The sequence below is a fragment of the Taudactylus pleione genome, unplaced genomic scaffold, assembly GCF_031769625.1.
Source record: "Taudactylus pleione unplaced genomic scaffold, aTauple2 ptg000147l, whole genome shotgun sequence".
In the NCBI taxonomy this organism is placed as follows: Eukaryota; Metazoa; Chordata; class Amphibia; order Anura; family Myobatrachidae; genus Taudactylus; species Taudactylus pleione.
In genome coordinates, this window is record NW_028284549.1 from 4,605,624 (window position 1) to 4,622,568 (window position 16,945).

At 47.5% G+C, this 16,945-nt stretch overlaps 1 protein-coding gene across 1 annotated transcript in view; it reads left to right on the forward strand.

Moving 5' to 3' along the window:
* The window catches only part of UBE2G2 (ubiquitin conjugating enzyme E2 G2), a 53,094-nt gene that overhangs the window by 26,492 nt on the left and 9,657 nt on the right, over nucleotides 1–16,945 (forward strand). The window contains exons 2-3 of the mRNA XM_088474133.1: nucleotides 5,528–5,563; nucleotides 6,180–6,225. Coding sequence (XP_088330259.1) covers nucleotides 5,528–5,563; nucleotides 6,180–6,225 — 82 coding nt within the window. The remainder of the gene's footprint in view (nucleotides 1–5,527; nucleotides 5,564–6,179; nucleotides 6,226–16,945) is intronic.

Genomic DNA, 16,945 nt, shown 5'->3' on the forward strand with positions numbered 1-16,945 from the left:
TACATAGCAGTCTGTGCACAGGGCACACAGTGACATTGGTGTGAGAGGTGGGTGAATAGAATAGGTTACATAGCAGCCTGTGCACAGGACACGCAGTGACATTGGTGTGAGTGGTGGGTGAATAGGATAGGCTACATAGCAGTCTGTGCACAGGGCACGCAGTGACATTGGTGTGAGTGGTGGGTGACGGCGCTGCTGCCACCAGTCTGTATAACGCCGCTGGTCACATGGGCCACCACCGTGACAGGGCCCTTATGCAAAGCAATACAACTAGAACACCTCATATAAAAAAAAAAAATGTTGGCAGGAGCAATTTAATCGCGGGGCAAGCCACGGGCAACAGCTAGGTATATTTGGTATATTTCACCCAAGTAAGTTACAGCAAATATTTGCGCTGCTATGTTGGTGACTCTGGTCCTCCGAGTCTGCGCCTACGGTGACAGTCTGACTACAGGAAGATTGGGGGGGATTGGGGCCTTAACATCAGAGAATCTTCCTGCTGCCGGATTAGCAGGCTTAAAGTAAATGCTTTGAATCCAGGGAGCTTATGACATGAACACTTTAAAGCAGAATCTTTCTAATTGGAATGTACTTTAGAAAAACTTTGCAGAAGTGATTTCCCGCACACCTGAGCTACAACTTCATTGTTCCTTCTCCATATTTCCTGACGTTCTTCTTTAGGTATCTTGGGCTGGCATTTATTTTGCGATGAACAACGCAACTGATAGAGCCACACACATCGCCTTGTATGCTGTCATTCTGTCGACAATGACTGGAGAACGCAGTCGGCATTATGCCTACTCGGCTGTAATGCTAATTTTTAACCGTGTCGGCATTTTAGAACTTGATGGTAAGGCATCATGTTTAAAATTAAAACGCCAACACGGTTAAAATGGTTGAGCTTCCAGTATAACCGTGTGTCTGCATAATGCCGCCGGCCTTGACCAGACAGCACATTCACTGCTGACCTTCTGATTGCCGGTAAAATGACTGCATACCATGCGCAACCGTACCGTTCACGCCATAGAAATTCTTACTTTAGAAAAGTGACTCAAGTTAGTTCAGGTATTCTTTTATTGGGACCAAAATGCTCTCATCTCACCGCGTTGTTTTGATGACCATAGTAGAGTATTTGATTTGTAAGGTGAGCTTTTAGAAAAGTAGATGCCGTATTCTATGTTTAATGAGTGGTTTTCTGCTGAGATATGAATAGTGTTGCTGTTAGGACCAGACCTGAGTGCACAAATCTTCCTACTACAATACACAAGCCTAATTGTTTTGTACACTGTTTTTACAGGCAAAATGTTACTACAGGGGGACATTTGCTAATACAGATGGGGTGGATGTTACAGGGGAGGGCTGGGGAAGGAATATATTACTGTAGCTATGAGGGGGGTGGAGTCTGAGTTATGTGATGTGACCACACCCCCTAGTGGAATGGCCACGCCCACTAAGGCGGTGCCTCACCTCTTTGCAGCACCGCACACTTTTATTAGTGTTAAGAGTTATTGTATAACTGCAAATGCGTTACACATACTTTTATTTTTCTTTTGTAAATTAAGTGTACCCCTTTCACACTTCCAGCGATAACCGGGGTTACTTCTTGTGAACGTATAGCAACCCCGGTTATTGTGCAGTGTGACTGGGCCGGGATGAAATAGCCCGGGTCGAGCGACCCGGCATTTAAATCCTGGTAACAACCCGGCCTGTGGTGCAGTGTGAAAGTCTAACCAGGGGCGATGGGACCCGTTCACAGCTTAGGAAGAGCCAGCGCTTGGAGATGAGATCACGTGATGGCGGTGATGTCATCGACCCTGAAATAAGCCAGGTCGGGCTTCCAGTCTGAAAGGGGTCTCACCTGGATTGCACCTGGGATGGACACTGGTTTTCAGTGTGAAAGGGGTTAAATTTAATGTTGGACGATGTGAGTACGATTCCCATTGCGGCACTCTGACAAGTAAGGCTTGTGCACCCCCTACTCTAATAAATGAATTTTTGTTAAATATTAGAAACTTTTTATTTTTTTACCAACATAATGGAACCAATCATTAAAGATTGAGCCCTTCTAAAATTATTATTTTGAGAACATCCTGCCCCCCCCCTACCCCTAACGTTCGAAAACTCCCGTCACTTTATACGGGAGATTGCGGAGCGCTATTCAATTGATGGCGAATATCACGCTGATCGCGCCCATAGAGGTCGGGTTTAGCCGCGTAAAACGGCTACACCTGACCAAAATACTGGACGCAATCGCGAAAAGTGACGTTTGGGCGCCCAAACGGGTCACTTTGTGCATTTCAACTCACACCCCCCGGGGTGTGCAAGATAAAAGGCCAGCGCTGGCAGATGATCGCACCCGACAGGAGCAACAATTGAATGGCTCCGTCGGGCACGAAGGGGGCCGCAAACAATAGAACTGCCCCCTCAGTGTTCCTTTTTATGGGCGTGCAAAGGGGTGCAACTGCTGTGGGGCCTAAAGCTTAGGGGGCCCATCTTCTTTGTCAAAGTTACATGGGTTATATACATCTTTCACCATTGGGCGGTACATAAAAGCCCTTAAATACATTTGCTATGGGGTCTTCAAATACCAAGTTGCACCCCTGTTCCTTTCATATATTGCACTGTTTGCAAACTAGTAGAGCGGTAATAGCGGAGCTCTCATTATATCCATAAATGTTTTTGTTTTTACAGAGGAGAGGACAGAATTCCTATTGTAGCCCATTATAATTAAAAATCTGACTCAGACCATTGTAAATTTCAGGTTAGCCGTCTTTTTGCCATCTGTCACGGGCTGCTGCCTTCTATCTAAGGGCTTCCCATCTGGAATAAGGTGACATGTATTAATGTCCAGCCTTGTTGCACTGTGCCCGGTGACTCAGTGGTCTGGCACTCATGTCCTGCAGCCCAGTGACAAGCAGCTGACTCTACCACTTTGCCCGTTTATCCGCCCTCCACCAATCACCTGGCCATTAAGTCCCAGCCTCTCCTAACATCAAAGTTTCCTTGCAAAGGATTGAAGGTTAGAAACCGCACGAACACAAAACCCTATTCTCTAATAATGCATGTAAACAAGGCACAACTTCAAAATAGTAATTATAAATGGGATGTGGGTAAGCGAGTAGGCTTAAGTCTTTGATATCTCTGTGTTCAGTGCCAGCTCATTACCTAGTGAGACACTGTGTAACAGCAGTCTTGTTTTTATGCATCCACAAATTGCTGTATGTATGTATAGAAAGGACATTTATGTGTAGGGGGGAGCTTTGTGTGTGTGTGTGTGTGTTGTTTTTTCTCTCGACACTATGACATAAGCTACTCCTAATCAAATACGTAATTTGCTTTATAATGGGTATAAAACGTTGGCGTTCTGAAATGGTCTCCGTTCTGCAGAGTAGATGATTATCTAAGGCAGTGGTGTCAAACTCGAGCCCTCCTGCTGCTGTGGGACTACATATCCCAGCATGCTCTGCCACAGTTTTAGCATGCCCTAATTGCAAAACTCTGGCAGTGCATGCTGGGATGTGTAGTTCCACTGCAGCTGAAGGGCCCAAGTTTGACACCACTGATCTAAGGGAACCCGGAATGATAACTTCACAGTTTATAACATAAAATATGGCGCACTATTATAGGGAAATGGTAGTTTACTATACTATTTAATTTTTGTTTTATACTTGAATATGCTTTTATTATGCTCATATACATTTACAGCTACAAAAACAGGCCCTATCCTTTCGGGCCCCTATACTCGTGCCTCCCTGTCTGTGGTTTTATTGTTATGTCTTTTATCTAATGCGCGTGGTGTTTTTATGCTGTTTATTTTGTCTAACCATTGCACACCGCTGCATACACTTTGCGGTGTCATAAATAAAAGGTGATGATGATTTATGTGAGCATACATAACATCAAAGTGCTTTTTGTTTGGCCATTGAACAACTCCACCATAATGTACCTGTCTAATAGTGAGAAACCCTTGTGAGATCCCAGACCTTTAAACTGGGTACACATTAGGATGATGTATCGGTCACCCGGCCGATCCGCCGTCCTGTCTGACGATTGGTAATTGCATATACAGTACACTTACCAATCGTCGGCCCGATGTGTCGTGATTGATGTTTCGAGTGGGCTGACATTTACATGTGCCCGTCCAGTTCAGCTGTCAGTCACCAGCGGCCACAGACCTAACACGGCTACAAACCGGCCGACACGCCCATGATATATGGGCCGTTCAATTGAACAGCCGATATGTCAGCCTGCGTGTACCCCAGGGTTGCCGACTTTTAGCTCCCTCCTTCTGGGAGAGAGCTGTCAGGCTTCATCAGCAGGGGGCGTGGCCGGGTAAATGATGCTAAAATGGGACTGGGCATGGGCGTGACAGCGCGATCACGTCATCCCCGCCCCATCTTCATAATGCTGAGAATAATGGCATTGTAAAGCAGGGGCGGGGCCACGATGACACGATTCGGCGCGATTTTTGGGAGGCTCCAGGCCGAATCGGGAGGGTAGGCAAGTATGGTGTACCCATCATTAGAGTTTCTTATTGAGAAGAAGGTTTCCTCTCAGGAGCTGTTTAAACTCCAGGCATTGGTACAATATACACTACGATCTTACATGTAGGCACTTTTGAGGTTATTCTCTCCTCTTCGGTGGCACAATGTGCCCTGAATTCCTCAGGTGTGCAGATATTTTCACAAAAGCAGAACTTTGCTCTGGACAATGTGGAGTTGAGTGAAGTGTAGATGATCCATGCACAAATTTGACTTTAAATGAGGTAAAAGGGTGGAGAGGGCACATTTTAGGGGCAAACCTTTGCCATTTGGATTAGGGAAGCCAATCCCAGGATCGGTGGGATCCCGGGATTTAACGTAAAAAAACACACCGGGATTTCAGTCCTGGGATGTTAAGGATTAAGCTGGGGCAGGCTGGGCATCTTTCTTCACCCTGGGCAGCGCTGAGCACTGGTTCTGTCGCCTTGGCTGCTGCCTGCCAGTGGCCTGGCACTCTGCAAAACTTGCTGAACCTTGTTGTTCTTCAGTCTGGGCTGCAGGAGTCAAGTGAAAGTGTGACAGAAAGTGTCGCACAGTCTGAGTTTATCATCTCCATCCCAGGTATCACGACATTCCTGGGATTGAGATTGTTTTCAATCTCGAATCGCAGGATTTAAAAATTTAGGCGGGATTGGCTTCCCTAGTTTGGATGGGCGCACATTTCCACTCTTTTTTTTTTTCTTATATATAACTTATTTGTTTGTTGATACTCTGTATACTTTACTTTTACATTGTAAAACGTTGTGATCTAAAGCTCCAAAACTTCAGAGTTTTCTGAGGATAATAGTTCTCTTATGACAACAATGATTTCCCCGTTCACTTCAAAGCATCGATACTGAGCAATTTAATTGCTATAAACGCTAAGGTTTTTCTATTTGTCTATATTTTCACTTGACTCCAGCCGTCGCATACAGGACAATAAATAACGCACTCGTGTCACCGTAAAATACCTCTCGTCTCACTCACTCTTTCTGTCTGTATTACAGAGCTGACACTGAACCCACCTGAGGGAATTGTCGCAGGTACGTCTTCACTATAAATCATACCCCTATGGTTCACTCCCGGATAGTGCTGTCAGTCATAACCTCACCCATATGGTGGTGATCATATTATCCAACATGAGAAACCTGGGTGGCAACTTGTGGCAACGTCTCTTTTTTTTTTTTTTTTTTTGCTCCGTTCCAGTAAACGTCTTTAAGCAATGATTGTAAATTGTGATTTTGCTAATGAAACCACCGATGGATCTTCTACACTTTTTTAAATATATGGTAAAAAATGTTTCCTCTTTGATTTACACAGGAATCTTCTTTTTTTTTTTTAACCACAGCAGCACAGACGGGTCTCACTGATCCCGTCAATGACACAGATGCATGTAGCACGGATCTCCCTGATCCGTGTGTGCATCTGTGTCATTGAAATACACAGCAGCAAATGGCTTTAAGTAAAATATGGCTTCAAGTAAAAAAAATCCATTTGACATCTTTAAATAACCCTCCTGGGTTTTTTTTTTTTTTTTTAAAAGTTGGTCGTAAACTGTTGGTTAGATAGTTTTATTTTCTTACATTCTTTGCAATATAGAAATGCCTATTGTGCAGACTTGAATGGACGAAGCTTGTATCTGTTTGTTTTGTTTTGCAGGCCCCATTAATGAAGAGAATTTCTTTGAATGGGAGGCTCTGATCATGTGAGTTATTCATAGTGAGCGCTGTGTTATTATTAAGCAGGACACTAACATTACTGTGCATACGATACTATTGTGACTACAGAGTTTGCTTGGGTGAATACAGCTTTGTGTTTGAAGTAATCCCCAAACGCTTGCACTTTCTCTCTTTGCCTGTCATTTGCAGGACCCTTGCTAGAAGCAGACCTTACCTGTAAACCTAAGGGAGAATATGATCTGCTGTTCGCAGCGGCAGGGGGTCGGTGGTTATGTGTTTAAGAATTATCATTGTTTTACCCTTTCCCATAGGAATTCCCCTCTGTGAGAATCTGGTACAGCTTCACATTCCCTGTAAAACATTAGGGAGGGGAAATAAAAACATTTTTAATATCCTTTAAACAATCATTATACTGGTTGCATCATCCGTCATTTTCCTCCTCTGTATTTAGGATGAAATTGTGCATTGTTAATGGGATTATTGTGGTAATTGGAGTTCATGTGTCTATAAAGCCCTGTTGTTTCTGCAGTGATAATAGCTGCACATCAAGGTCTTTCAGTGCGTTGTAGTTTTTCCATTTTAGTTCTCTTAATTACTTTTTTTTTTTTTAAGCAAATTTCCTTAGGAGACCAGGTTATGTAATTATTTGGTCAACCTAATACTTCTGGGGACAAAAGTGAATAGTAACAATGTAGGTGGAGAGCTGCTTATCACTTGTTGCGTTCTGATCAGACAGTTGGGCATCGTCCGCAACAAACGCCAGGTCCGAGTCCAAAGTACTAGTTTAATGAAGGATGCAGAACCGTTGTTAAACTGCAACTGTGCAGTTTGATACTAATATTCAACTATTTTAACCAAATATTTAACTTTTTTATTAGAAGGTGTCCTTTGATATGATTCTCTAAGGAATGTGCTGTAGTTGTACTGCTTTAAAACAATGAGTCTTGAACATATAAATGTCAATGTGACTTGTTATAATACTGTGCCAATAACCAGATTTGAGGCAATGCTGCCCTTTATTGCTAATATTTATATTCATATTATGACCTTATAAGTTATATAGTATCCGGTTTTTGTTAGGAGCCCTATAATTTAGGTGTGAAATGTGGCAGATTGTTAGCCTTTACTCATGACTCTCAGACTGACTGCAAAGTACTGTCTATTGTGTATGGCAGAGGTTCCCAAAGTCCGCCATTACAGTCCACGTTTTAGGGATATCCAAGCTTGAGTCCAGATGGTTAAATCAAATGGATTGAGGTACTAATTAAGTCACCTGTGCTCAAGCATGGATATCCCTGAAATGTGGACTGTAATGGCGGACTTTGGGAACCTCTGTTGTACGGCGAGGCTCCCAGGTGTGATTGTGCTGTATTGGACCATAATCAGAATTAATTAGAATTCAAAGTTAAGTACCAATAAATCTATTTAATTCATTAACTTGAACTGTGTGTGTATTGTCATATATATGCAACACTACAATCCCTAGGTCTTAAAGACACAGCTCTTTCTTGGTTCTCATCTGTCTTTTACAACCCAGTATAATGTTAATGTTGATTCAAATTGTAAAGAGCGACGGAATTTGCTGTAAGAAACTGTTAATAAATAAATAAAATTTATATCACTCTGTTGCTGTACTCCTGAACCTTCCATTTCCACCGGAAACTGTACTGCGTATGAGTTTTTATGTACTTCCCGTGTGTTTCCTCTCAGTCAAATTAACCTGCTTAATTGACTACTGAATAAATGAATCCATGTATGTAGGGTGGAGAATTTAGACTGTAAGCTCCAATGGCCAGATGTGAGCGTTGAAACATTACCGAAGTGGTGTTCTCTTCAGGACATCCTTTTAAACTGGTGGATTTTTAAAAAAGTATTTAAGCATAATTGTTTGACTGTCTAATGGAGTGTTACGACAAAAATGTAAGTCCTAATACGGCTGCTTTTACCTTCATGTCTCCTATGTCATACACACTTCGCACCCCATGAGAGTTTGGGCCCACACTGCTGGAAAGCGCTAATCTTTGTTGACAGTTTATGATCCGAAATCTCTGTCCACCTGAAAAGATTGTGCCAGTTCTCCCAAACAGCTGCCTGCATGACGTGTATCCTTTAAGACATGCCTTGCAGGCAGATAGTTCAATTATAGCCTCACACACCCTGCCTATTAAGAGCGAGCCATGACCTTGCCATTACAGCATGCTTTGATTTCCTGCGACGTTGTGTTTTGTTTTGTTTTTTCTTTTCGCCCCTCATCCTAAATTCTCTGTAGAGCAGACAAAGACTTTGAAGTGAGTGTTTTTAACTGAAACTAAACTGCTTTATTAGCAAGAAAGTCTTGCTCCCTCTTTAATTAGTGATATGCCAGACTGGCCTGCACTATCAATGAGCTAGTGACATGAATAATAGACTACATCAGGTCACGAATTCACACCTGGAGTCTCGGAGATTAGAATCCTGGAAGCCTAAAAGATTCCATTTGGATTGTGTGCAGGGCATGTTTTTGACTCATTGTGTAATTATGTATTCCGTCATGATGAAAGTACGGAGTTTTGTGTGATATATATATATATATATATATATGTGTATATACCGTATAAGCCGAGTTTTTCAGCACAAAAAATTTGCTGAAAAAGTACCCCCTCGGCTTATACTCGAGTCAAGTGTAGCGCTGACCGGACGGAGTTCGGTCAGCGCTACACACTGCCAAACAGACAGCCGCCGGAGCCGGCAGCTGCGTGTTTGGTGTAATCAGCAACCGCTGAGAGTCTGTCAGACTCTCAGCGGCTGCTGCTGCTCCCACCGCGGGAGCCATCTTCCGGCTCCCGCAGTGGGTGATGACGACGTCTCTCCCATACAAAGCGGCCGGAGGAGCGGGCAGCGGCGGGACCAGGAGCGGGAGTTTCAGGTAAGTGATTTTTTTTTTTTATTCTCGTCACTTCTCTCTCTACTGGGGGGGGACTACAGGGGGCACTACCAGGGGGCGATTACTACAGGAGGCATTATCAGGGGGCACTAAAAGGGGGGATTACTACAGGGGGCACTACCGGGGGGGGATTTCTACAGGGGGGGATTACTACAGGGGGCACTAAAAGGGGGGATTACCACTGGGGGAACTACCAGGGGGGGATTACTACAGGGGGCACTACCAGTGGGGGATTACTACAGGGGGCACTAAAAGGGGGGATTACCACTGGGGGCACTACCAGGAGGGATTACTACTGGGGGCACAACCAGGGGGAATTACTACTGGGGGCACTACCAGCTGCTGCCATTTCACACACTAGGCTTATACTCGAGTCAATAAGTTTTCCCAGTTTTTTGTGGTAAAAGTAGGTACCTCGGCTTATATTCGGGTCGGCTTATACTCGAGTATATACGATAGATATAGATATATATTATAATAATTTTACATAAGCACACCAGCACTCTGGCATCTGCTGTTGAAAATTTATTAGTGAATATGTACAGCCAGTCTAGTTCAACTTAATGCGATCTTATCAATATTTACCCCAGAATATAAACTTCACCCCAGAATACATAGTAACGGTAATCCTCCATTTCAGATCTTTTCTATAGATTGTAGTCTTGCGTATTTTGGCGCGCTTATTTTACATGCAGATAAAAGCGCTTGCAGACGACCGAGGTGATGGCTCTAACACCTATGTAATTTTCTTGTCTAGCAGACACTTTACAGTAAGATATACATGTAAGGTCAGAGGTCAAGCAGAGAACGACTGTCCCCTCCAGCCTAGTTGTTCTGTGATTTCCCTTTTCCGCGCTGCGCAGATCTGTCAGAAACTCTCTATAATGGGCTCGGGTGACCACGCAGAGTAAATGAGACTGCTCGGCTGCTACTTTACATACATCAGGCTTGCTAAAACAAAAAATAGCATATATGTTTTTTCTTTTAATGTTTTATAAGGAGACAAATAAGTCTGTTTAGCTTACTGCCAGAGGGTATTTTCCTTTTTGAGCAATTTACTATTATTAATATTATTAGTTATTATTAAACTTTAATGGGCGCCGTAAGTGGTCCACACGCTGTACAGAGAGAAAACAAAAGACCGTACACTACAGTAAACAAAACTATACATAGCGTTCTCGCTAGGCTGTTTTAGCAGGGGCGCGGTGCTCTTCCTTCTGGAGGGCAAAAAGCACCCTGCCCTCCAGAAGGAGGGCAAAAAGCACCCTGCCCTCACAGCCTGCGGGTGTCGTCTTCACCTGCAGGTCGCAGTGTCCCGCGGGTGGGGAAATGTGCGGTGACCCGGTCACTGCCGGAGAATAGACGCCGGGCGCATGCGCCCGGCATCGATTCTCCCTGTCTGCAGCGATTGGGGGCTGCCCGGCGTGTCCGCCCCCGACATTGACGAAAAGGGGACACGTCTTATAGATGCGCCCCCTTTTCAATGGCCGCGCCCCCTTTTTGGACGCGCGCACAGAACTGCCCTCTCTAGCTTCGGCGCCCTGCCTGCCGCTTGAGCTAGAGTGAACACTATATACACAAATAATAGTACTACAGACCTGTCCACGTACATCTATCTTCTGTGGGCTACAAGTCGCGTTACACATTACGTGTGAGTGCCATGTAACTCAGTGGTGCTGAGAATCGTTTCATACGACTTTATCCCTACAATTGTGCTTTATACGCACAGCGATGCGTATGGGATACAGAAGCACCTTCTGCTGATTAAAATGATATGCGGTGTGCCTATATTCTGTGTGCGGGTGTATCTGCATGCGAAATGCTACGTTACATTGTCAGCGGCTGCGACTCTGTAACGTAGTATTTTACATGCAGATACACCCGCAGGCGCACATAGAATATAGGCATGCCGCATATCCATTTAATCAGCAGAAGGTGATTCTGTATCGCATACGCATCGCTGTGCGAATAAGGCACATTTCAAGGTAATAAGTTGCATGAAAAGACGCTCTGCGTTACTGAGTCACTTCACAGCATGGCGCGACTACAAGGGCTATTTAAAGCGCAAGGAGGCTAAATGTATGAGGACCCATCTGTACATCACTCGACCGAGCCGCCGGTGGGGTGGGGGGAGGGTAAATATTCAGTGCAAGCTGAGAACCCATAGGTTTGGGCTCCGCTAAAAAGATGAAAGCGTTTAGAAATATATTATTTAATAACACTTTGTTTAGCACTAGTCTATTCCATTGCGCTTTTACAGTATTGAAGTGTATTCACCTAATTCATATAGATCCGAAAGGTACTGAATGGATACTTGGGAGAGTTATTAAATGCCAATAAAACATGTGAGGTTCTTTTTATTCTAAATACACATTGTGAGTCACATGGGCATAATCGTTTTATGGAAACCTCTATCCCCTATATATTTGTGTTGAGTAGGGCCTGCCATGTTGAACATTAAAAAGCTTCTGCTGTAGGCGACAGTAGAGCCGTGACGTTAGGGTCCAATTATCATGCAAAGAAGATTGTGTGATTGTCTTTACAGGAATGTGACATCTCTGTAGAAGGGGAAGATTCAGGGCTCTGTAAGAATTGCCCGCGCGGACAGATGGTTCTGGTGCATGTCCAGTGTACAGATGTGTCCTCAGTTACCTATCGGTTTTCTCCGGCACACAGATTTTCGGCAGTTCGCTCCTTCAAAATCCGGCAGCTTTATTGATTGCGGGTGCCACGCTTTAGTAGATGCTGTTCAAATTCTGCTTTTACATAGACTGCCAATTACCTTTTGCCCTGAAGTATTGATGAACTTGTCATCGGTATTCTATTATCCTGCTTTATGCTCAGGTGCAACATCCTCTGTTTGTGGTGTTGTGTATCCAGTGACCTCCTCCTACATTTCTACCGCTTTGTAGATGTGGCTGAGGGGCTGCTGTTAACAAAATGATTGAAGATTTACATTATCGAGCATTTTCTAAAAAGATGGATCTTTCTGACTGTAGTCGACATATTTCATTATTGAACCCACTGTTTACAGTAATATAAATAGCGAAGGACCGATCATCGTGCGAAAGGCGCTGGAACAATTACACTACATTAAATCTGCAGTCGATATTTATTGTAACGATAAATAGATCAGGGATATCTGTTGAGCAGTGTGTACTGAGATTTCTCTGAAGGGGCAGAAACATTAGGGGGAGGGGTTACATTTTTTGGGGCACCCGTAGCTCGTTGGGAGCTGTTCCGTTTTCAGTGCCGCAGGTGCCCATTCATCATCGCAGGTCTCTGCTTGTAGCCTCCTGGCGTGCGAGCAGGAAACCGTCCAAAGTAGGGCTTTTTCATGCCCTAATCGTATCGCGCCCGCCTTTTAGATGGCATTGCCCACTCTATGCGCCCAATCCCCTGCATTTTATCAACAATTCAGTCTCTCCCCCCCCCCCCCCCCCCTTGGTGTCTCGCAGGAGACTGATTAGTGACCTTGTTTTGCTCACTGGCTGAACAAGCTGCTTCTAAAAAATATCCAAAGACCTGGCTTTCCAGATGTACCGCACACTTTCATTTGTGGGTGCAAGAGAATAGTTGAAGCCAGGGTTTCTCCACTCAAGTACCACCAATAGTGGTCATGTTTTGTGGATTTCTTTGATCATGCACAGATGAGTTGATCTGTTTTGCTGGATCAGTATTTCTACTTCAGGGTCCATAGGGTATCCACAGGATACCTTGGGGTATAGGTGTGACGTCAGTCGCTGGGCACCATAGAGTTAAGCTTTTCAGCCTCCCAGGATGCACTAGGATCCCCCTCCTATACCCCGCCCCCGAGCCAAGGCACCTCAGTTTAGTTTGGTGCCCGGCCGGCGTCGGGTGCACCTGTCGGAGTGGGGGCTAGAAGAGCCCCTGAAGCTTTCTTCAGTGCAGCTGTGGCTGCACATCTGGATGTACAGCATGGACAGTCAGTCCTGACGTCCATGCTGTCTTCCCTACACCCCCGCCGGTACCAGAACGCCGGTACCGATCCGGGGATGCTGGTGAGCATCTGGGATCACAGCTAGCGGTGACCCCAGATGTTCCGGACCATGGCCGGATCCAAGGGGGACAAAGGTAAGCAGCGGGGTCCCGCGGTGGGTCCCCGCTGGTCACATGGTCCTAAGTCCCCAGGCAGGGGGCTCCCTGGGGACTGGCTGCAGCGTGGAGCCAGGCGACCAACCTGCGCTTTCCACTACCCCCTGGGACAGCGGACCGCAGCAGAACGGTAGCGCTGCGGCGTCCCAGGGGTTAAATGCATGCCAGGGGAGCGTGCCTTCCCTGTCTCACAGCCGGCGCCTCCCCCGCTGCACACAGCCCTCTCTGCATGCTGCCGACTGGTCCTGTGGCAGCGCTCCTCCCCCAGGCCAGCCTCCTCTCTGCTCCTCGGCGGCCATCTTCTAAACTGTCAGCTTTATTACTGTCCCTGTTCTTTCTGCTAAGCCCTTGCGGTGCGGTGCTGCAGGGTGGTCTCTCGCCTATTTAAGTTATAATTGGTGAGAGAGGTCACATACGTGGTGCCATCATGTCCGAAAGTGATTTTCCCCTCCGGCTACAGTGTACTACGTGTAAAGTACCGTTAGCGGAGGGGGAGGGTAGCGCGGAGGGCCTTTGCCGGCAGTGTTTGTCCATGGCGCGGCCTCTTACGGTTACAGCACCGGTACAGGAGCCGCCCTGGGCTTGTTTCGATTAGGCGCTTACAGCCTTAGTGGGCCAGTTAGCTCCGCAGCCCGCGTTTACACCGATGGGTTTATCCCAGCAGTCAGTGGTGTCGTCACCCATGCAGGGTTTCCCACGACAATTGGTGGTACCCCACAGTCTCCCTATTTCCCCGCTCCCGGTTTCTCAGGAGCCAGCGTGGGTTAACTCCCTGACGAGTTCTGTACAGCACTTGTCGGATGTGTTGCAAGGGGAGTCTGTGATGCGGCCGCATAAACGGCCGGTGGCGTCTGTCGGCTCCTTATGAGGATGACGAGGGGACGTCTGATGATGGGGAGATTCTGGATCCTTACGATCAGGAACCTCTCCATACTAAGGCCGCTGATGCTAAGTCCAAAGTATATATTCCTGGACTTATTCGGGCGGTCCGCACAGCCTTGGTGATTGAGGACGAAGTTCCCCCAGCGGCTAAATCTAAGTATGCCTTTTTCAAGGATGTGAAGGGCGATGCCACAGTCTTTCCTCTTTCGGGTGAGTTGGTGGACCATTTAGAGGAGGCGTGGAAACAGCCTGGCAAAAGATACCAGCCGCAGAGACGCCTGGCAGTGGCTTATCCATTCGCGGATAATTATTTTGCAAAGTGGGAATCCCCTCCACAGGTGGATTCTCACGTGACCCGTCTTGTCCGTAGTGCCACATTGCCGATGCCATCCATGTCCTCCCTTAAGGATGCTACGGACTGCAAGGTGGAAATCTGCCTGAAGTCCGCTTATTCCCTTGCGGGGGGGGGGGCAGCACGGCCGGCTATGGCCATTTGCTGGGTTGCCAGAGCGATGGAGCACTGGGCGGATTCATTAGAGGCTTCTTTTGATTCCGACTGTCCGGCCGAACAGGCGGAGTTGATTGGCAATCTCCGTGATTCGGCCACCTACATCAACGAGGCAGCCCTAGACATTAGTACTCTGGTGTCTAGGATTTCTTCAGCAGCGGTAGCTGCTCGTCGCACCTTGTGGCTGCGATCCTGGAAGGCGGACGCAGATTCCAAAAAGGGTCTGGAGGAGTTGCCGTTTACCGGAGAAGTTCTCTTCGGTCCGGATCTGGATAAGATTGTGGCCGCGCTGGCGGCAGCCAAATCGGCTTGTCTCCCGTCGGCCGCTGCTCCTTCTGGTTCTGGACCATCGTCCTTTCGGTCATCTAGGGCCCAGGGCAGGCCCAAACCACAGTCGTTTCCTCGACAGGCTGGTCCTAAGAAATCGGCCAAGCCCCGGAAGCAGGCATGGAGTACCAGACGTCCGGCCCCCAAGCCAGATGACAAGCCTGCGGCCTGACGGTCCGGGCCTCCCTTTGGGGGGATCCCAGGGTGGGAGGCCGCCTGCTACAATTCGCCCAGTGTTGGTCGACCACTACGACAGACACTTGGGTTCTGGAGGTGGTTTCCCACGGATACGCCCTCTCCTTCCGGCACAGACCCCCGGCTCGATTCTTCACCACGGGTCTACCATCAGACCAGAACAAGGCTATGGAGCTGCGGAAGGTATTGCACACTATGCTCCAGGCTGGAGTTATAGTGCCTGTTCCATTCTCCCAGAGGGGCCAGGGTTTCTATTCAAATCTATTTTTGGTACAGAAACCCAATGGGTCATATCGTCCGATTCTCAACCTCAAAGCACTCAACAAGTCTTTGCGGGTACCGAAGTTTCGGATGGAGACCCTACGGTCCATCATTCTGGCGCTGGAACCTGGGGACTACATGGTGTCATTGGACATACAGGACGCTTACCTGCATGTCCCTATTCTTTTGCGCCATCAACAGTTCCTCAGGTTTGCAATCTGCAGCGACCACTTCCAGTTTCGGGCGTTACCTTTTGGCCTGGCGACAGCACCACGTGTTTTCACCAAGGTGATGGCGGTCATGGCGGCTTCTCTGCGGCTGCAGGGAGTCCGCATGTTGCCGTATTTGGACGACCTGTTATTGGTGGCAGGATCTCCAGAGCTCCTGTTACGCCACTTGTACCTGACCATTGCACTGCTGCAACGGCACGGCTGGCTAATCAACTGGCAGAAGTCCACTCTAATCCCGTCTCGGAGGATTCTGCATCTTGGAGCCTTATTGGACTCGGGACAGCAAAGGATCTTCGTGACGGAGGACAAGATCTCTGCTTTACAGTCAAGGGTGCGCAGTTGTCTGCACAGCCGCCGGGTGTCCTTACACTCGGCGGTGAGGTTACTGGGCTCCATGGTGTCGGTGTTCGACATGGTGGAATATGCCCAGTTTCACTCCAGACCTCTGCAGCACCTGATCCTGTCCAAGTGGAACGGGCTGCCTCAGTCTCTGAAGTCCCAGACGATTGTGCTCACCCCGGAGGTTCGCCTGTCCCTTGCGTGGTGGTTACAGACGACCCACCTCAACAAGGGACGTCCGTTCTGGGTTCCAGTCTTCGGGGCTGGGGAGCAGTTTCGGGTCCACACTTGTTCCAGGGCAGGTGGACGCCGACAGAAGCGGAGCTTCCAATAAATATCTTGGAACTCCGTGCGGTCTTCAATGCTCTCCAGCAGGCACAGCGGTTTCTCCAGGGTCACCCGGTGCAGGTCCAGTCGGACAACGCTACCACCATGGCCTACATAAACAGGCAAGGAGGAACTCGCAGTCGGGCGGCTCTCGTAGAGGTCTCTCGGATCCTGGTTTGGGCGGAGCACAATCTTCCGGCCATATCAGCGGTCTTCATCCCGGGAGTGCTAAATTGGGAGGCGGACTTTCTAAGACCCCAGACGTGGGGTCTTCCAGAAATCGACCTCATGGCGTCCCGGCACAACAACAAGTTGCCGGTGTACGGGTCTCGCACAAGAGACGAAGGGGCGTCTCTGGTGGATGCTCTGTCCGTCCGGTGGACGTTCCGGTTCGCATACCTGTTCCCTCCGGTCTCCCTTCTTCCACAGGTAATCCGGAAATTCAAACAGGAAGGAGGGACGCTCCTGTTGATAGCTCCCGCGTGGCCCAGACGGCACTGGTTCTCAGACCTTCAGGGTCTGTCCGTGGACAGTCCTCTGCGGTTGCCGCTACGACCGGACCTTCTGTCTCAGGGTCCTTGTCTTCACCCGGACCTGACTCGGCTGTCTTTGACGGCGTGGCTGTTGAGACGGCCATG